We start from the raw sequence: 21,816 nt of genomic DNA on the forward strand, positions 1-21,816 counted from the left end.
AAGAATAGGAAAGAATGAAGTGAAGCCCTAGCATATGTATATACTTAAAGATAAAGTAGTAATTTCATTAATTCTTATTGGGTTATCGGTTAACCCATTAACAAGATTGGTAAACCGAGGCCCGAACCGATAACCCAATAATGAAAAAATTCTAAACCGTTAGCGAACCGTTAACCTAATAAATAATTAACGGTTTGGGTTATCGGTTTTATCCGATATATGCCCACCCCTACACTTAGTCCTGAATTATAAATTAACAACTAAAAATTTAGGACACTGCTTAGTCCTAAAGTTTGGATAAAATGGTTAATTATTAAATATATTGTAAAATATGATATATTTTAAACAGCGACCTTAAAAGTGGCTACTGGTGCACAAAGTCTAAAACCCAACCCAACATTCGCCCAAAAGTTGTTCAAGAAGACGACGCGCACGTCACACCGCGCTCACGTTAGAGAAAACTTAGACCAAACGTAAAGAAAAGTCAATCGGCGCACGTTAGCTAGTACCATCTTCCCTTCTTCACCAAATTGGAAAATCGCAGACGATCAGAAGGAGAAAATAACCATAAAACCCGCACTCACCGTCACCGATCACTTCCTTCTGATCGTCTCCGACCAATTCTCCGGTCATATCATATCAATTGCGATTTCATATATAGAATTTGTATTTTAAAAAAGGCACGAAAATGTGGGTATTTTATTTGATCTCGTTGCCATTAACCCTAGGCATGGTGATTTTGACATTAAAGTACTTTTCTGGTCCAGACGTGCCTCGTTACGTATTCTTCACTGTTGGTTATACCTGGTTTTGCTCTATCTCCATTATTATCCTTGTGCCTGCTGATATTTGGACGGTACACTTTCATTCTTCTTCTCCTATTATGTCATTTTAGTTTTAAATTGATTTTAATGTTTTGCTGACCTGAAATATTGGAGTAAAGCTAAAGTCACATGCGAGTTGTCTTGAAAGACTATAATAACTCCAAAGCCATGGATTTATGTAGGTCATACCAATTCGTTGGAATTAAAGCCTAGTTATTGTTGAAGCACTTTAGAGCACCTCTAATTTTGTCCTAAAAGATAATTTTGAGTATTGGAGAAGTAGGTCCACCAAGGGTGTCACTCAAGAGTGTGGCTTAGTGGTCAATGAAGTGGGAGGAGAATCCCAAGTTATCATGTTCTAATCACAACGCTAGGTGATTTCCTTTCCATCTGCCTAAACTTTAGTAGGTGGAGTTACCGAGTACATGTGATAGGAGGTAGCAGGTATCCGGTGAAATAGTTAAGGTGCATGCAAGCTACCACGGATACCACAATCATAAAAAATAGGTCCCCCAGGGTTTTGTTTTTTTTTGGGGGGGGGGGGGGTTGCGTGTGGAACTAGTAGGTTGGGGGTGGAACTATTAGCCATTTCACGTTCCTAAGGTACTTCCACTGGGGTGAGGAATTTTCTGTCTCATCAAATGCTCTGCATGATGACAGTTTTAAATCTAATCTTTGGTCAGTATTGTAATGAATACTCTTTTTTGGTTATGGTTCATTTTCAAAGACATTTTTTTTAATATTTATGTATGTTGTGCATGTTGATGGTGCCGGACAAGTTTGTTCATGAAATTAGTGCATGTCTAATGGGATTCTCGTTGTCTGGTGTCTTGCATTAGCTGAATTTTGAAAGAACATATTTGGCCAGTCTTCTAATATAGTGAATGGATTTTCTCTCTGTATCTAACTAATGTCAGGAGTTTTACAAAGTTTAGTGAAATTAAGATTAGTAAATTGTGTTGTCTTTGATGTAAATGCTCATACAAAAGTTTATGATGTTTATTTCGTGTTGATTTGTATTGTCTTTTTGTTCAGACAATAGGTGGACATGGTAATGGAGGCATATCATTCTTTTGGAGCTGGTCGTATTGGAGTACATTCTTACTTACATGGTATGATGGACTTCCATTTGTATCTGTTTGCTTCTGGATGTGTATCTGCTGAAGATGGCAAATGCTTAAACTTTTTCTGCTCATGTCATATCTGTTTTTCGATGCTCTTTGTTTCAGTCTGCTTGAACAGTTAATTATCTCCATTACCAGTTATTGCAGTATAGCCAACCCTGTGAGATGATTGACTAATTGACACAACCTATTATAATCTGCCCAAAAAATGTGAATTTGGTATCTTGTCTAAAATAAAATTGAATTACATTGATGCTAGATCGCCTCACTCAGACCTTTTGCTTGTTGTTTGTAACAAAGTGCTTTGTGTAGATATTTGTGTCACAGATAGGCAACATTCTTTTGCTATTAGTTGGCTGGTATTATATTTGTCAGTTTTCTCTTGGGAGCTATCTCCATTTTCACATTTCTATGACGTGTGTTTCCTAACACACATTATTTATATTTGTTGAATAGGCTCGTGGTTCCCCTCATTCAGGGTTTTGAAGATGCTGGAGACTTTACACTTGTAGAGCGATTGAAGACTAGCATACATGCCAACTTGGTCTTCTATGCCATCCTGGGAGTCGTCGGTCTTCTTGGACTTATTCTCCTCATTACCATGCGGAAACGTTGGTGTGTTCTTTTTGCTCTAAGCATTTCTAATAATTTTTAAATCATAAATCTGGGTTCCTTTGCTACTGTAAATTGAAGGATACACAGGCTGTTTATCCCGTTCCTAATTTACTCTCTCCAAACTAGACAGAATGAATTTGTCCTTCATTGGCTTTATCATCTGCTCACATCCCATTGTCAGTCAAATAGATCCCAAATTGTATATAGTGTGTCGCTTATGTTTTGAAGGATTAGAGAGTGAATTTTGTCAGTAAGTTGAAGAAGCAACTCAACCATTGTATCTTCTGTACGATTATTTTAGTAAATAATCATGTGTCCATTTTGGTCAATCATAGGGATGGTAATGCACTGGGTTTTGCTATGGCATGCTCAAATACTTTTGGACTTGTGACTGGTGCTTTTCTTCTTGGTTTTGGTATGAGCGAAATTCCAAAGAGCATGTGGAAAAATGCGGATTGGACTACTCGTCAGAAGGTGCTTTCTCATAAAATTACCAAAATGGCTGTGAAGCTTGATGATGCCCATCAAGAATTATCAAATGCTATTGTGGTAAGTCTTGCTTATGATTCTGCTATGTGTTCAAAATATGCTTTCTACCTTGTTCGGTGGGTTTGGGGCTTTGGGCTCATTTCTGTACTCAGGTTACAGCTTGCATTTGAAATGTAATTGAGATATTATGCTATTGAATAATGTTGATAGAGTGGCCAAGAAATTGCAAATTGTATTGTCAATGATTTTTGTTTGTTCCTCTTTTTTTGATAAGGCAAGTTGTATTAATCAAAAGGGAGAGAACTCCCGTGTACACAAAGTATACCAAAGACGTAGAGAATTTACATCAGAACATGATTCTCTACAAAAGACGCCCAATCTTCTATACAAGTAGGGGCTAAGTGAGTGCACCAAAAAGCGATCAAAGATAAAAGATTATTCTTAAGATGTGAAAAAGGAGACTCAATCTCCTCAAAAGCTCTCCTATTTCTCTCCCCCCATACTACCCACATGAGAGCTAACGGAGCGAATTTTCATGCCTTTTGCTTTCTTCTTCTACGAAAACCGCCCCAGCTATATAACATTTCCTTTACAGTGCTTGGCATCACCCATTGAACACCAAAGAGATTCAGGATTGCCCTCCACAAAGCTAAGGACACAGGGCAATGCAACATAAGGTGATCAACTTCTTCTCCTGAGCTTTTACACATGTAGCACCAACTAACAAGTGTAATTCCCCTCTTTCGGAGATTTTCAGCAGTCAAGATCACTCCCCTTGCCGCTAGCCATGCAAAAAAGCACACCTTCGTGGGCGCCCTAGGAATCCAGATCGAGGAGTATGGAAAAGTGGTCTCCTCTCTCACCAACATACTCTGGTAAAAGGACTTTACGGTGAACAAACCATCGCCACGCAAGCCCCATCTCCAAGAGTCGCAGGATGGCTGGAGCATGTCTTGCCCGTATAGCAGTGCCAACAAAACTTGAAGCTCCACAATCTCTCAATCTTGCATGTTCCTCCTGAATGAGAGGTCCCATACTACCCTCCCTTCATGCTCCTTGCGAATCTGTTGGACCATCAGTTCCTTCTGTTAGTTTATAGATATGTATAATGTAGTCTTGTCCCACATTGGAAGAGGAGTAATATCTCCTTGTAGTGTATAGCTATAAATAGGGACCTCTTGTATTGTATTTATCATCCAATATCAATAACATATTTTCTCCCGTGCCTTCTCACATGGTATCAGAGCATTAGTGAGAAAAGATCGCTGTGCGTCATTCCAGCGTTAACCGGGAAGAAAGAACTTAGTCATCGTGTAATTTTTCCGGTGACCTAAGGCTTGTCTAAGTGAAAGTCACTTTCTGTCGGTGTTGTGCTAAAACCAACACCACCACGAGATAGATCACTCTCCGACTACCAACCCCTGAAATTTTATCCGGCAGAAAAGCCGCCACGCTCCTCCACGCGCCGGCAACAACTTTTCCGGCAAGGGTTCCGGCCACCTTTCTGGCCATTTTTTGAAAATATTTCTTCAGGACAGCTTGCTCGCAAAGGAATTCCGAGTCTATCCATCCTGGTTACAACAAATTCCGACAACTTTGGAATTTTCCGGCGAGCTACAGTGTTTCCGGCGTGAACAGTGTTCCGACACAGAACAATGTTCTGTTTTCCTGCTGTAAACAGTGTTTTTCAAGCTATTTCTTCAGTTTTCTCACAGGAGTTACTTATTTCCACTATTTCAAGTTAACCATACTACTACAAATTGTAGCGACATGGGAACCGATGCTTTGAATAGTCGGATGGTTTCTTTAGCAGAGTATATTGAGTTCCTTCAGTATAAAGCATGTAAGCAGACATCTTCTGAGATAGCTTCTGTTGTTCAAACAGGTAATAACGTGACTTGTTTCTCCCAATCTTCATCCTATGAGTCTTGGGTCATTGATTCAGGTGCATCAGATCATATTTCTGGTAACAAATCTCTTTTCACTACTATTTCGTATTCTCAATCTCTTCCAAAAGTCACAATGGCCAATGGGTCTCAAACCATGGCAACTGCAATAGGTCAAGCAAGCCCACTTCCTTCCTTACCTTTAGATTCAGTCCTTTATGTTCCCAATAGTCCTTTTAATCTCATAGCTGTTAGTCGCTTAGCCAAATCACTTAAATGCGCTGTTTTATTTCTTGATGACCATGTTTTTATACAGGAACGCAGTACGGGGCGGATCATTGGTACCGGGCGTGAATCAAACGGACTTTATTACCTTATCCTTGCTAAATCACATGGACTCACATCTTGTCTTCCTTCTACAACTTGTCTTGTTACTGATTCACCAGATTTATTGCATAAACGGTTGGGACATCCCAGTTTGTCAAAACTTCAGAAAATTGTATCTGGTTTATCTCACTTGTCAGCTCTAGAGTGTGAGTCATGTCAGCTCGGTAAGCATACCCGCTCCCATTTCCCTCGGCGTCTTGATAATCGAGCATAGTCACCTTTTACTTTAGTCCATTCAGATGTTTGGGGTCCTAGTCGGGTCAGTTCCACCTTAGGATTCCGCTACTTTGTCAGTTTCATTGATGATTATTCTAGGTGCACTTGGATATTTTTGATAAAAAATCGATCCGAGCTGTTTTCTATTTTCCAGACCTTCCACGCTGAAATTCAAAATCAATTTGGGGTTTCTATTCGCACATTTCGTAGTGATAATGCCCGAGAGTATTTGTCTTCCCCATTTCAGCAGTTTATGAAATCTCATGGGATTATTCATCAAACATCTTGTCCGTACACATCTCAACAAAATGGGGTAGCTGAAAGAAAGAATAGACATCTTATTGAAACTGCTCGTACCCTACTCATACAATCTCATGCTCCGTTGCGTTTTTGGGGGATGCCGTTCTTACATCTTGATATCTTATTAATCGTATGCCATCTTCAGCTATCCAGAACCAAGTTCCATTCTCTGTCATGTTTCCCCATTTACCTTTGTTCTCTCTTCCACCCCGTATCTTTGGAAGCACTTGTTTTGTCCATAACCTTACTCCAGGAACAGATAAGTTAGCTCCTCGTGCTCTTAAGTGCGTATTTCTGGGTTTCTCGAGAACACATGAGGGGTATCGATGCTACTCTCCTGACCTCCAGCGGTACCTTATGTCCGCTGATGTTACCTTCTTTGAAACCCAATCATACTTCACAGGTTCGGGTCATCACTTAGATATTTCTGAGGTACTACCAGTTTCATCTTTTGGAGATTCAGTCACTCCAGCTCCACCACCTACAGCTCCAGTTGTAGCTCCACCACCTATAGCTCCAGTTGTAGCTCTACCACCTATAGCTCCAGTTCCACCACCTACAGCTCCGGTTGTAGCTCCACCACCTATAGCTCCAGTTCCTCCACATAATCCAGTTCAACCTTCTGCAGCTCCACCACTCTTGACTTATCATCGTCGTCCACATCCAGCATCAGGCCCAGGTGATTCACGCCCCGCATCAGATTCTGCACCTACTGCGGACTTGTCTCCTCTTAGTCAACCAATTGCACTCCGCAAAGGTGTACGATCCACACTTAATCCTAATCCCCACTATGTCGGTTTAAGTTATCATCGTCTGTCGTCACCACATTATGCTTTTATATCTTCTTTGTCCACTGTTTCTATCCCTAAGTCTACAGGTGAGGCACTATCTCATGCAGGATGGCGACATGCTATGATTGACGAGATGTCTGATTTACATGCGAGTGACACTTGAGAGCTTGTTCCTCTTCCTGCAGGTAAGTCTACTGTTGGTTGTCGTTGGGTTTATGCAGTCAAAGTCGGCCCGGATGGCCAGGTTGATCGGCTTAAGGCTCGTCTTGTTGCAAAAGGATATACTCAGATTTTTGGGCTTGATTATAGTGATACTTTCTCTCCCGTGGCTAAAGTAGCATCTGTTCGTCTCATTTTGTCCATGGCTGCTGTACGTCATTGGCCTCTTTATCAGTTAGACATTAAGAATGCTTTTCTCCACGGTGATCTTGAGGAAGAAGTTTATATGGAGCAACCACCTGGTTTTGTTGCTCAGGGGAGTTTAATGGTTGTGTGTGCAGATTGCGCAGGTCACTATATGGTTTGAAACAGTCCCCTCGAGCTTGGTTTGGTAAGTTCAGCACAATTATTCAGGAGTTCGGCATGACTCGTAGTGAGGTTGATCACTCTGTGTTTTATCGGCATTCTGCTCCTAATCTGTGTATTTATCTAGTGGTTTATGTTGATGATATTGTTATTACTGGTAATGATCAGGATGATATTACTAATCTGAAGCAACATCTCTTTCAGCACTTCCAGACTAAGGATCTGGGCAGATTGAAGTATTTTCTAGGTATTGAGGTCGCTCAGTCTAGCTCAGGTATTGTTATTTCACAGCGGAAGTATGCCTTAGACATTCTTGAGGAGACTGGAATGATGGGTTGCAGACCTATTGACTCTCCTATGGATCCGAATGCTAAGCTTCTGCCTGGACAGGGGAGCCTCTTAGAGACCCTACGAGATATAGGAGGTTGGTTGGCAAATTGAATTACCTCACAGTGACTAGACCTGACATTTCTTTTCCGGTGAGTGTTGTAAGTCAGTTTATGGATTCTCCCTGTGATAGTCACTGGGATGCAGTTGTTCGCATTCTTCGGTATATAAAGTCAGCTCCAGGCAAAGGATTACTATTCGAGGATCGAGGCCACGAACAGATTGTTGGGTACACATATGCTGATTGGGCAGGATCACCTTTTGATAGACGTTCTACGTCTGGATATTGTGTTCTAGTAGGAGGTAATTTGGTCTCGTGGAAGAGCAAGAAACAGAATGTAGTTGCTCGATCTAGCGCCGAAGCCGAATATCGGGCCATGGCTATGGCGACGTGTGAGTTAGTTTGGGTCAAGCAGTTGCCCAAGGAGTTAAAGTTCGGAGAAATCAGCAAGATGGAACTAGTGTGTGATAACCAAGCTGCTCTTCATATTGCGTCAAATCCGGTGTTCCATGAGAGGACTAAACACATTGAGATCGACTGTCACTTTGTCAGAGAAAAAATACTTTCAGGAGATATTGTTACAAAGTTTGTAAAGTCGAATGATCAACTAGCAGATATTTTCACTAAGTCTCTTACTGGTTCTCGTATTAGTTACATGTGTAACAAGCTCGGTACATATGATGTGTATGCACCGGCTTGAGGGAGAGTGTTAGTTTATAGATATGTATAGTGTAGTCTTGTCCCACATTGGAAGAAGAGTAATATCTCTTTGTAGTGTATAGTTATAAATAGGGACCTCTTGTATTGTATTTATCATCCAATATCAATAACATATTTTCTCCCGTGCCTTCTCACACTTTCTGGTTTGAAACTCTGAAGACGTGGGGGAAGGAGACCCTCAAAGAATCCTCTCCACACCACCTATGATTCCAAAAGCTGATTCTCCTTCCATCTCCCACCCTGTAAGTGATGTTGCCACTGAATGCTTCCCAATTCTTTATGATACTCCTCCACATGCCACACCCGAAAGGTGTTGTGATCGCCTTGGTCCTCCACCCCCTCCCGTTGAATCATACTTTTCTACTATGACCTCCCTCCATAGAGCATGCTCTTCTACCCCGAATCTCCACAACCACTTTCCCATTAAAGCTCTGTTAAATACCCTAAGGTCTTTCACTCCAAGTCCACCCCACTTCTTTGGGGAAGTGACTGTTTGCCAATTCACTAGATGAAACTTTCTAGTTCCATCCGCCGCATCCCATAGAAAGTTCCTTTGAAGTCTCTCCAGTTTTTCTGTGATGCTCACCGGTGCTTGCAACAGGGATAAGTAATAGGTTGGCATACTCGATAAAGTGCTTTTGATAAGCACTTCCTTACCTCCTTTTGACAAATACCGTTTCTGCCACCCTGCTAATCTTTTTTCAACCCGCTCGATCACTGGATTCCAAACCGTAGTATCCTTATATGAAGCGCCCAAAGGGAGGCCCAGGTAAGTAGTGGGAAGGGAGCCCACCTTGCATCTGAGAACACCAGACAAGGCATCAAAATTAGTAACCTCACCTACCGGAAAAATCTCACACTTGCCGATGTTGATTTTGAGTCCTGATACTAACTGAAACCACTGCAGGACCTGCTTCAGGTAGGTCAACTGATCCTTATCGGCATCACAGAAAACCAGTGTGTCATCCGCAAAAAGCAAATGTGAGACTCTTCGGGCACTGAGCACCCCAATCGGAGCTGAGAATCCTCTCAAGAAGCCTCCGCCCGCCGCACGATCCATCATTTTGCTCAGAGCATCCATCACTAGAATGAATAACATGGGGGATAGGGGGTCACCTTGCCTGAGACCCCTGGAGCTGCCAAAGAAACCACACGGGCTACCATTAACCAGGACAGAGAATCTGACTGAGGAAATGCAGAACTTTATCCATCCCCTCCATCTTTCCCCAAAACCCATCCGTATCATAATGAAGTCCAGGAACTCCCAATTGACATGGTCGAAAGCCTTCTCAAGATCTAACTTGCATAGTAAGCCGGGTTCTCTATTTTTCCTTCTGGAGTCTACAAGTTCATTTGCCACCAAGGCAGCATCCAGGATCTGCCTACCTTCCACAAACGCATTCTGGGAGGACGAAACAGTCATGTCAAGAACCTTCTTAAGTCTGTTGGAAAGCACTTTAGAAATAATCTTGTAAATGCTCCCCACGAGACTAATAGGCCTGTAGTCTCTGATACAAGATGCACCTTCTTTCTTAGGCACAATAGTAATAAAGGAAGCATTGATACTTCTCTCGAAAACACCATACGCATGGAAGTATTCAATGGCTTCCATCAACTCTCCCTTGATGGTGTCCCAAAAGAGCTGAAAGAAAGCCAAGGAGAAACCATCAGGCCCGGGGGCCTTATCACCAGCACAAGACGACACAGCCTCGTGCACCTCCTTCTCCTCGAAAACCCTTTCTAGCCACTCGTTGTCTCCCTCCCCTATATGGTTGAACTCTATTCCCCCCAAAGTCGGCCTCCAACTAACTTCTTCTTTATATAAGTTCTCATAAAACCCCACTATTTGCCACTGTTAGGCCATCTGTGTTTCTCAGGAAATAAGTTAGGAAATAAGTTACATCACTTTTACTGGTTTTCTTCTCGTGCACTTATAAACTACTGTTGGGCATGGTGAACTTAATCAGGTTGCTCAGGCAACATCGAAGCAGATGTCCAAGCGTGATCCTTTGAGGCCTTATATGGACGTTATTGATAAGATGTTAGTTCAAATGGTATGGCTCCTTTTTGTTACCTACTGACTTATACTCTCTCTCCTCCTTTTTGCTTTCTGAATACATGCATGATATTTTTTTCATTTACAGTTCAGGGAGGATCCATCTTTCAAACCGCAAGGGGGTCGATTGGGAGAAGATGACATGGATTATGATACAGATGAGAAATCAATGGCAAAACTTAGGCGTAATCTTCGTATAGCTCGAGAGGAGTACTATAGATATAAAAGGTGAAGTCAATGCTGCATATCAAGTTGCTGCTTCCATACTTTGCTGTGCCTTCTTGCACTGCTTGGCCATGTGAACCTATTCTTCTATACTTGTTATTCATCCGGAAAAAATCCTCATCTAAGTCAATTTTATTATCCTGTAGTTCAAGAATAAGTATCAGATCCAGGTCTCCTTATTCCTTGATGAGTCATAGTATGCCAATCTAGCAGGTCATATAGAAAGTAAGCACGGGACCCTTTCGATGATATCTACTAGCTCCTACGATATATTAAGTTTTTGATTTTAACAGGCGTCTGTTACCTCCGTAATAAAATCTGTTACTACACTTTCAACAGTCTTAGAATGTCAAAAAGCACGGGACCCTTTCGATGATATCTACTAGCTCCTATCAATATCTGAAGGTTTTGATCTTAACAAGCGTCTGTTACCTCCGTAATAAAATCTGTTACTAGACTTTGACTGGTCTTCTCCTTCTTGTACATTTTTGGAGTTCACAAAGCCTACCCGTTAGTTTAGATGTTTGTGGAAAGCTGTCCCTTTGTCCAGGCATTCAACTTTGGTACTATTTGTTTGTAGATCTTTCCCTTTAATAACATCTTATACATCATGACCTAAAGATGGATTCTGTTCTTTTAGCTTCTGAATGCAGCTAGAATTAATCATTTGACGCTCCTGACTAACCACTTTGTCCTGGTTATCTATGTTCACTAACTCCTATTTTGCTTTGTTATCTGTGTTTGAAAAACATTGATGATAAAAATTCTTATTCTAACAACTAATTAGAACTTTTTTATCTCCGCATTTTGTTTATCAGTATGTTTCAGCAGCATACCGGTGAAGGTTTCTTTATCTTCTGGCTGTAGAAATTTAATGATTTTACCAGGGGCCAACTGATAACTTTACCTTCTAACATGCAGCGAGTATTTGACATGCGTAACAGAGGCTCTTGAACTGGAAGATACAATTAAGAATTATGAGCAGCGCAATGCAACTGGTTGGTATGTGTTATTATTCTACTTTTGTGTTCTGGTAGCTGTTCTATATTTGTCCACCAGTTTTGTTATAAGCACCTGCTTTTCCTCTGATCCCCAAAAGAAACCAGGAAAATGATTCAAGCAGGAGTCCCCAACCTAAAGATCTTTATTGTATGTATAAATACAAAGGAGAGCACCCAAGAGTGTGGCCTAGTGGTCAATGAAGTGGGTTGAGAACCATGAGGTCCCAGGTTCAAATCCCAGCGGTGGCAAAAACACTAGGTGATTTCTTCCCATCGCCTTGGTGAACAGAGTTATCTGGTACTTATTGCTGGTGGGAGTTAGCAGGTTATCCCGTGAAATTAGTCGAGGTGTGGGCAAACTGGCCCGGGCATAAAAAATATTACAAAGGAGATGCATTTAGAAACTATAGTATACAAATTTTTCTATAATGTTATGAAAAGTGATATGGAGAGATGGGAAGTGCTGGGTCATTATTTTAATGGTAAGATGATGCGACTCGAAGAAATACACACTTCGGATAATGAGGTGCAAACCAGCAGGGAGTGATCACTTTTTAAAAATGAGATGGAAAAGAAAAAAAAAGATGAGAAAAAAAATTGGGTGGATAGCTATCTGAGGACTAGGAACTGTTTCTTTTCTGCAACTCTTGTTCTTCTTCTCTGGTTTACGACTGCTCTTCTTTTTCTACTTCTGTTTATCTGCTTCTCTCGTTTTTCTTTCTTTCATTTCACAATGAATTTTCTTCTTCTGGTGAGTAAGTCGCCCTCTTCTGCTAGCTTTCAACTAAGGCAGCGTTGTAGTTGTTGTTGGTGTGCATATCCTATTCATTTGCTACTTCTGCTTCGTTGTGCTTCTCTTCTCTCTCTGTCCCCTTTTTGTTCTTCAAATTCTTGATTTATTGGAAGATTCTTTGGAATAAAAAATGATGCAACTACATCTAACTATTGATGCAATTGCTATAAAGCAATTAGATATTAAATTGAATTATGATGTTATAAGTTCTTGTAAATTAGGTAATTTTGTGTGCTTTGTTAATTTTGAAGATCACTTCTTGCTTAAAGCTTCAGGGGTCTTCTTTTTTTTTTTGCTCACTTTTCGTTTCTGAAAATACTTGTTTCAATTTTGACGGACTATATTGGCTTTTAGGATAGGTTTTAGAAAAAGCTTGTTTGGTAAGGGGAAATCTATTATCATGAAATGAAATTCTTTTGACATTCTTCTAAGCTTTTATAAATTTCCTTCAGGTTGTTAGGTGTTGATTTTTAAATTGAGCACTAGTTTTATGCTATTTCTAATTTATAAGTTATGGGGCATAAGATGAAACCTTTAGATTTTACTTTGTACTTTTTACGTTTTATATTTTCTGGCTTTCTTCCTCTCTTTTCTTTTACCTTTGCTTTGAGTCCTTGACATTTTTGTCCCTTTGCTTCTAGATGTTCACTATAGCGTAAAAATTTATGCAGGAAATTTGTTTCAACCTTGAGATCTGAAAGGGCTGGAACTTTGGGCTCTTTCTTAGACACAGCAGGTATTTTTCAAGGGTGTTTTCTAGTTTATGCATCTGCCATAGATGGATTCAAAGAAGGAGCAAAATCATTAGAAGTAGTTTGCATCACAGCTGCATAAAATATAATTGAAGTTTTGGTGATGGCATCATATGCTATAATTGAATTTTCTTTTCTGGTTGGGGTTCTCCTTTATACCAAAAGAACCAGTGGAGGTGGAAAGGAGAAGACGTCTGAGTCTTGGTTAGATTATAGATCTTGAAAAGAAACTTTAGAAATAGACTAAAATGAGTTCAGAACTTCCAGCCTGTTCCCCCATAATCAAGAGGTTTACCTTAGGACTCCTTAGTTTGGTTCTAGCTAAATGAATCCAACAACACAAAAAGTGCAGATTTCCAGTGTTGCATTGTTTTTTTTTTGTTTGCTTCAGGACTAGTGATGCACAGTTCAAAACTGTTAGATAATGGGTCCCCCTCTACCCTTTTCCACTTAAATACTAGGCTATTGTTTACGGCGATTTTCTGACCTGTGATGTATGCTTAAGCCACACGTTACGTTCTGTGCTTTTGCCACTAAACCTAAGCCTTGTGGGCAAGGATGTTGCATTGTTTATCAAGATATGTACCTTGAGCTCTTACCAAGAACTGGTCTTATAGAGTTGGTGGAATGCATTATTCCAAGCAGAGTAAATTGGTAACATGTATGCTGCAAAAGCACTAGTAACTGATACCAATGTGCTTCGAGGTTTACTGAATGTGCAATTATATTCCAGACAATAGAGGACTAATTATGCAAACAGGAGGGATGGTTCATGCTTGTTTATTTGATTATTGGTGTCAAGGACAATACCAATATTGACATCCTTAGCTTTTGATACCTCTATCCCACATGAATAGAAGGATGTGGACACATGTACTACTACTACTCCTACACCTCAATCCCAAGGTGTTGGTTATCCAACTAATAATTTGTTTGACGGCGTCTTGGTTGGTTGTTTAGTCTTTGAGTCATAGCTGACTAATTAATATGTACTCAAGTATTTTATTTATTTGAAGTATTAGTTTTGTCATATAATATCTGCTTGTATTTGGTTTCTCCACTTCTGTAATAAAGGTTGATATTCTTTTCCAGAATTAATCTGGCGATGTGTCCTGCGGAAGCAATTAGAGAAAGTCTCAGCTGTGATTTTTGGTTGTATGTCAGCTGCTATTCTATTGGCAGAGGCAACTCTATTGCCAAGAGGAGTTGATTTGTCTCTATTTTCCATTCTTATAAAATCTGTGGGAGATCAAGAGGTTCTTGTTCAGGTACTTTCAGATGATTATGTTCTTATATGGAAGTTTTTCCCTCGTCTGGAATGTTTCTAGTGTTTCTAGCATTTTTTATTGGATAATTATGAGTCATGATTGCTTTTGCATTAGCTATACTTTTTTATCATCATTTTGATGAGATTCTGCTCATTGTTAAAAGGGAGCAATTTAATCACTACAAAGATGTACTGGGTGGTCTTTATTATATAAGAAAAAGTGCACCTACGATATCTTTGTAGCATTTTGAATTAGTTGTACAATACCTGGACATAAGGATGCACAAGTGGGTGCATAAGAGACTTGTTTGCTCACCCTGGCTTGTTATCTTGTTACTTGAAGACCTTAGAACTACTTCATGCATGAGAGTTCAGACAGTTAGTTTTTCTTAGTTGTGGCAATTCTTAACCCTTATCTCTTTTTCAACCTGCCAAGACCATTTATCACCAATCCATTTAAGGAAAAGTAAAGATGGGCCTATCCTTTTTGAAGCTGTAAAGAAATGTGCTCATATGAGTAGTAATGGGCTGGAAATGGATTTACTAGTTTCCGAAAAGAAAAAAAGAAGAGAAATGTTGTAACTCATAAGTGAAAAGATATAGAAGTAGATCCATAATTGGTTGGAGGTAGGGTGACTTCTTTTTGAATAAAGAAATCAAGTTGTTGCTAATGTAGAAACTGAGTTATGATGTATCCTGTTTAGCAGAAACTTTGGGATGGTTTAGAGGGTTGACGTGTAGAAGAAGTGAGAGAGAAGAATTATCAGTCTCACACGTACTTTATGCAGATGATACATTGATTTTGTGTGAATCTGAGAGAGAGAGAGAGCAACTTTTACATCTCAGAGGAGTTTTATTAGCTTTTGAAGCTGTGTCAGGGTTGAGGATGAACTTGGCTAAGAGTGATGCGTCCAGTATTAATGCAGAGCATTGCATTAGTGACCTGACCGACATAATGGGTTATAGGGTGGAGCAGCTTCTGACTAGTTATTCTAGGCCTAGGAGCTAAAAAGAATGATCAGAAGATGTGGCAGGGAGTTCTAGATAGGTGCAGTAGTAAACTGGTTCCATGGAAAAAACAATACTTGTCATCTGGGGGAAGACTTACACTAGTTAACAGTGTGTTGGATGGTATGCCTACCTTTTTGATGTCACTAAGAAGAATGCCAACAGTAGTGGAGAAAAAACTGAATACTGTAAGAAGTAACTTCTTTTGGGAAGGTAATGCAGATAGAAGGAAGTTCCACTTGGTTAAATGGCAGGGGATGATGAAAGGGAAAAAAGGAGGCGGTATGGGAATAAGGAACTAAAGGTTGCATTAATGAAAGCTTATTATTTAAGTGGCTTTGGAGATATAATGATGAAAGTTACCTACTTTATCAAAAAAAAGATATAATGATGAAAGTAACAGTTTATGGAAACCACTCATAAATGTCAAATATGGCAGGAAGGATTTTTGGACTCCCTGTGCAGTCCAATCCTCTTCAAAGGGGGGAGTATGGAGTACTATTAGTAGTTTATAGAGTGAATATAGTCAGTTTGTAAAGTTGAAGCTGGGGAATGGAAATAATATCCAGTTCTGGTCTGATGTATGGCTGGGGAATTTATGTCTGAAATCAAAGTTTCCTATTTTATATAGATGCTCCACTGATAAGAATGGAAAGGTAGCAGATTTTTACTCAAGTAATGGGTGGCAGCTGATCTTCAGGAGGGGCCTTAATGATTGGGAACTAGATGAATTAGCTCAGTTAATGCAATTGCTGGACGGTGTCAGTTTGGAAGGCAATAGGAGGGACTCAATGATTTGGGCAGCAAGTACTGATGGAAAATTCACAGTTAGTAGATGTTATGCTTTATTACAGAAACAACAAGGGAGGTACGAATTAGATTGGCCATGGAAAGCGATCTGGAAGTCAAAAGCTTCTGTTAAAGGCATGTTTTGGGTGGGTGGCAGCAAAGGAAGCTTGTTTAACCCAGGATAATCTACAGAAGAGAGGATTTATTTTAATTAATAGATGCTACATGTGTGAAGAAGATTTAGAAACAGTCAATCATCTCCTCATTCACTGCAAGGTGGCAAGACAGTGTTGGGAGCTATTCCTTTAATATGTATGGTATAAAGTGGGTTATGCCCCAAATGTGAAGAATCTGTTGGAGACATGGCGATATCAAAGTGGCAAAAATTCATCGGTGAGTGTGGAGGACAATCCCCCTACGTGTCTTATGGACACAATATGGCTGGAGAGGAACAGAATATGCTTTGAAGGAATTAGACAGCATGTATTCAGGATTAAAAATAGCTGTCTTTTGAACTTGTTTTCTTGGTGCAAAAGGAGTGTTATGGAAAATTTGGAGCAGTACATAGATTTCCCAGAGGAGATAGTTGATATGTAGTTGATATGTTTCTATCAGTTGTTGCTTTCTTGTAACTGTACCATCCTGGTACCTTCTTTAATAAAACTTTTCCTTCAGTATCCTGTTAATGCCTTTTTGTCATTAGCAGCTTGCTTCATGGTTATACCAATCTAGGAGGTGTCACGAAACTGAGTATAGATTCTTGTTTCTTCCGTTATTCATGTGCTTAGTACTAAATTTGTCTCATGAGACTTGTATATCACCTAGTGTTGTCAAAGGCTCATTTGAGGCGCGCTTAACCCCTAAAGCTCAGCAAAGCTCAGGGTAGGCGCTTCACCTCAATTAGGCTGCTTTAATGTAGGCAAGGCATTGGGACATGCACCTAATTGCCCATGTGTTCTATTTTGAATATAGCGGTACTAAACGATTAATATGATTGGCAAAAAGATATAGTAATTGTTAAGGAAATTATTATGAATGAGGGTGTCACTTTTTTCTTGCATTACATATACATATTTTTGTATTTTTCTTCGTTGCATCTTTAATTAACTAAAACCCACACCTTATTTGAGCTTTGTGCTTAGAGCCTTGGTAGATCTGTAGCGCTTTTTAACACTTTTCGCCTTTTGACAACGCTGATATCACCTTTTATTTTGTCATGATTGTGCTTTGTTCAGTAAAGTGAAATTGGGTTCAATTCAACTGCATTTCCAGGTTTACCTCTTTTATATTTGATCTCCTCAGATGACCCTTGCCACCTCTTAACTCTTTAAGTTAGTATTCAACACTTAGATTTTGGAGTATTTGGTGTTGATCAGTTACTTGGAACCCCAGAGGATTGGTTCAGTTTCAATGATATTTTCTTTAAGCTCTGCCCTAGACAGTTTGTGACCCGTACTATGTGTGTTCCTAGGCCACAGAACAGTCAAACTAAAACTAATACATTCAAAGTATTATCACAAAGGATGACATGGTATTCGACCTCGCAATAAAGAGTTAAAACATGGTTTGGATTGAAAAGCTCTACAGACGGCTTGCATTACTGTCAGCAAAATCGCACCCCCTTTTTCCCGTTAAAACCGTTTTTGATTTTGTTTCCTTAATTATTTCTCACATATTGATGGTCCTCTCTTTTGATTATATCCGGAACTATTAGTTTTGAGATAAGCTCTATTTCCTGCATTAAGATAGCTAAAACGGATGGAGTCTTAATTCTTCAGATTGTTAAGTGACTTTTGTCAATGTTCTATGCTTGCATGTCTTTTATGCATGTTGAATGTTGATTCAGTCTTCAGCTTTCAAGCCAATACTTCCTCATTTTGCAGGTGTTTGCGTTTCTGCCACTCATGTATATGTGTGTCTGCACTTACTATTCACTGTTTAAAGCTGGAATGTATATGTTCTACTCATTGACACCGAGACAGACAAGTTCAGTGAGCTTGTTAATGATTTGCTCGTAAGTTAATTTTTTCCTAGTAATCTTATTGCAGTAAAAGCAATTTGGTTTTCCGTATTAATTTTGAGTTTCCTCGATGTATCTGCCAGGATGATTGCTCGCTATGCACCTCCAATTTCGTACAATTTCCTTAACCTTATTAGTCTCGGCGAAAACAAGAAAACCATTTTTGAGCAGGTGAGCTTATGGTCAACCTCAGGTTTATTACCCATGAAAAATGATGAACACTAGTTTGCTGAAGAAAGCTGCCGAATTCTGTATGTCTTTTATGTATTCTGTATGTCTTTTAACAATATCAGTAGGCATGCATTCTTCACTTTTGTGATACTTTATTTGGCCTAGAATAATATCCAAATGATGCTTATTGATACTAAAATATGCTCAGTTTCCTGTTTAGGTTATGCCTTATTATGCTGGTTGTAACAATGTGAATATTGTATTAAACAAATCATCTCTAGTTTACCGAAATTGCATAGGCCCCTCCTTTGAGTTTCAAGATGTTATCGTGGGAGTATGAAATAGTATAATACCACTTCTTACATGCCAAAGGGAAATCTCTATCTTCAAACTGGGAATGGTGCTTTTGTAATTCTAACTTAAACTTAGTTACTGCATTCTGGCAAGGTAAAAGGTCTTGTTCTTGCCATGAGACCAGGACGGTGGGGAGTGCTCTCCCATATGGTATTATTTAATCAAGTACTATCTGTTTTGGGTTTGATTTCTCATTAAACAAATGGGTTTATTCTTTGACATTCTGGTGACATGTAACAAAAAAAGGGTAGCCTGGTGCACCAAGCATCCCGCACTCACACAGGAGCCGGGGAAGGATCGCACCCCAAGGGATGTGATGTAGATAGTCTACCCTAATGCAAGCATTAGCGGTTGCTTCCACGGCTCGAACCAGTAACCTATAGGTCACACGGAGACAACTTTACCGTTGCTTCAAGGCTCCCCTTCCTGGTGACATGTAATCTCCTTAAATAATTCATTCCCCTTTTGTCTTATGCTTTATTTATGAGTGCAGCGAATGGGAACTATTGACAAGGCTGTTCCTTTCTTTGGTCAAGGATTCAACAAGATTTATCCACTTATTATGGTTGTATATACACTGCTAGTTGCAAGCAATTTCTTTGACCGGATAATCAGTTTCTTCGGAAACTGGAAGATATTTAGATTCCAGACGGAGACAGATGATATGGATGGTTTTGATCCATCTGGGTTACTGATCTTGCAGAAAGGTAAGCTGGTTACTGGAACTTCTTTTGTTCTTTGGTTTTTCAGTTGGAATGCAAAGCTTGTGGTCCACAGGGCAGCTGGAACTGGACCATTAAGTCGCTTTAATGTTTTTAATCATCTGGATCAGTTTGAACTGAGTATTTTGTCAATTATGATGCACCTATCTTCTATCTTTGCAGAACGAAGCTGGCTTGAACAAGGACGCAAACTTGGTGAACATGTTTTGCCACTGGCAAGGAATTTCAACGGTGTGACAGTGGATCTGGAGTCTGAAGGCAATGCCATAGTATGTGATTTATCTTTAAACTGCATTTGGATATCGAGTAGCTCAGAAACATGTATTCAGAAATTTTCAATAAGGGAAAGGAAGCAAGATGACATTTCCTTGCATGCATAAGTTGAATGGCAAAGAAGGTTTCAGAAAGAAATAGTGGCTGTTTTCAACTTCCCTTCAAAAGTTTTATTAACTTCAGCACTGGCTTAATTTGGAAGAACTTTAGGGAAACCCTTTAATTGCTTTTTCCATATATTTAAGCAGGAAAAAAAGGCAACAATATTATCTTTGTACCACATCCTTTCCCTTTTCGCGTCAACCAGATGGTATCTCTTATGTCTTTGCTTGAGTTCATAAGTACATCCTTAAAGTATGCTAGTTTGTTCTGTTTTTAGTGTTGAGACAAACCGGTGCATGCACCTCTCATGAGGAGAATTGCATGTAAATTTTATTTTATGCATGTAAAGTTTACTCTAATCATCGATCTCTGTGCCCATGTCCTGTCAAGTTATCTGGTCGTATCTCAGTAATTTGTCATGTTTCAGCCTAGTTACATTCACTTAAATTTTCAGGATACAAGTGATTTTGAATTGAAGGCATCCTTGGAATCAAGCAAGGACAACTTTAGAGGAAGTTCTTCAAAACCTTTGAGAGATGATGCCCGTAGGTATTCAGGGAGCAAGGAAGCAATTAGCAGCAAATATGCTGCCTTGAGGGAACAGGGGCAAACATCTCATGTGAAGCCAATGGAGGATGTAGGCTCTACTAAGGTCTCTTTACTTGATTCTGCCAACCCTCGCTCTGGCAGCACAGTAGCAGCTCCATCAGGTTTGGCTGGAAGATGGGCATCTATGAAAGCAGGTTTCCAGAACTTTAAAACAAACATTGAAGCAAAAAGGTTAATTCCACTACGCCAAGTTGGTGAATTTATTCCTTTACGTCAAGCTCAGGATACCAATGTCTCTCGTGCCTCCTCATCCGAATCTCTTGATGATATATTCAATAAATTAAAACGACCTGCTTCAGAGAGTGAAAATTACAGTGATGATGATGGTGATGAGAGAATACCCAGGAGGTGATACTGTAAATTGTTTCCCATTTGATGGAATATACTTGTTGATATCTTTAGAAATCAGGAAGAAATGAGCCAACAAAGATGTACAGGACTCTGAGAAACTATCAGCTGCTTATTCATTCTTTACAGCTGACTTTTGATGTAGTTGAAAGGGCCATGCTATAAGATAGGAGCCAAAAAACTGGTCAGGGAGTGATTCCAGGATCACCCAACGGCCAATGGCAGAACTGTAGGAGTGTAGGTCATAGGAAAGCTGAGATACAAATTCAATCCGCATTGATGAAGAGAAATCCTGTAGGTCAGTGTATTCAGTTTGTATAAGTTGATTCTTGTATAATTCATGTACTGCTAAATTTTGAGGGTTTCTGTGTTTTGGGGGCGGGATGTTGATGACATAATTTGATGGTTATATAGAATTTTGATCTGTCACATTGGTTATTGACAGGAAAGGTTAGATATTAAATCCAAGGATATTTCCTTAATCATGAAAATACCTGTATTGTTTTAGATCTGCTAGTATCTGCTAGATGTGCTGTAAATTCTTTTTGAATAGAACATATCCCCATGAGAATGATATGATGAGTACATTGTTCTATAATTTTTTTTCTTTTTTTACGTTGTTCTATAACTTGTAGACACTTGAATTTTATTGGAGGAAGTTCATATAGAAATTGGGCTACATCCAAAATGCAAGACATATTGGCCTGAACTAATTATTGGTCTGTGGAGTTCGACTGATTCTTTAAAGACCAATTACATTGATTTAACAGAAATCAGACTTTCCTTAGATTACAATATCTAGTTATGTAGCTCAATGTGTCTAGTTCGTTTCAAGTCTGAGGGTTACTTGTTATCCCCAAGTGAAATTCTAGGCTAATTGTATAATGCCTGTTCAGTTGTGTGACATGTCCTGTCATAGCTTCTTATATATATATATATATATATATATATATATATATATATATATATATATATATATAACATGTTTGAGCAAGCTTTTGCGAAACTAGAAGTGTATGTTTTTAATTAAAGAAAAATGTTTATCTTTGAGAATTAAGTTT

At 39.4% G+C, this 21,816-nt stretch overlaps 1 protein-coding gene across 1 annotated transcript; it reads left to right on the forward strand.

The window, feature by feature from the left end:
• The first annotated feature begins 390 nt into the window (after positions 1 to 390).
• Positions 391 to 21,262, forward strand: LOC107832464 (uncharacterized). Its single transcript, XM_075227752.1, has 14 exons — positions 391 to 856; positions 1,860 to 1,936; positions 2,405 to 2,563; positions 2,899 to 3,112; positions 10,233 to 10,319; positions 10,410 to 10,549; positions 11,468 to 11,548; positions 13,012 to 13,076; positions 14,185 to 14,360; positions 18,040 to 18,170; positions 18,260 to 18,347; positions 19,195 to 19,408; positions 19,586 to 19,692; positions 20,253 to 21,262. Exons 1-14 carry the CDS (start codon positions 689 to 691, stop codon positions 20,757 to 20,759), a joined length of 2,214 nt encoding a protein of 737 aa, XP_075083853.1. The 5' UTR covers positions 391 to 688; the 3' UTR covers positions 20,760 to 21,262.
• Positions 21,263 to 21,816: the final 554 nt, after the last annotated feature.

The sequence above is a fragment of the Nicotiana tabacum genome, chromosome 13 (assembly GCF_000715075.1).
Source record: "Nicotiana tabacum cultivar K326 chromosome 13, ASM71507v2, whole genome shotgun sequence".
Lineage (NCBI taxonomy): Eukaryota > Viridiplantae > Streptophyta > Magnoliopsida > Solanales > Solanaceae > Nicotiana > Nicotiana tabacum.

Coding starts and splice junctions, on each gene's coding strand:
- LOC107832464 (XM_075227752.1), top strand. CDS start 689: ATGTGGGTATTTTATTTGATCTCGTTGCCATTAACCCTAGGCATGGTG. Junction 10,550..11,467: donor GAGTACTATAGATATAAAAG/GTGAAGTCAATG, acceptor TCTAACATGCAG/CGAGTATTTGACATGCGTAA. Junction 18,171..18,259: donor AGCTTGTTAATGATTTGCTC/GTAAGTTAATTT, acceptor TGTATCTGCCAG/GATGATTGCTCGCTATGCAC.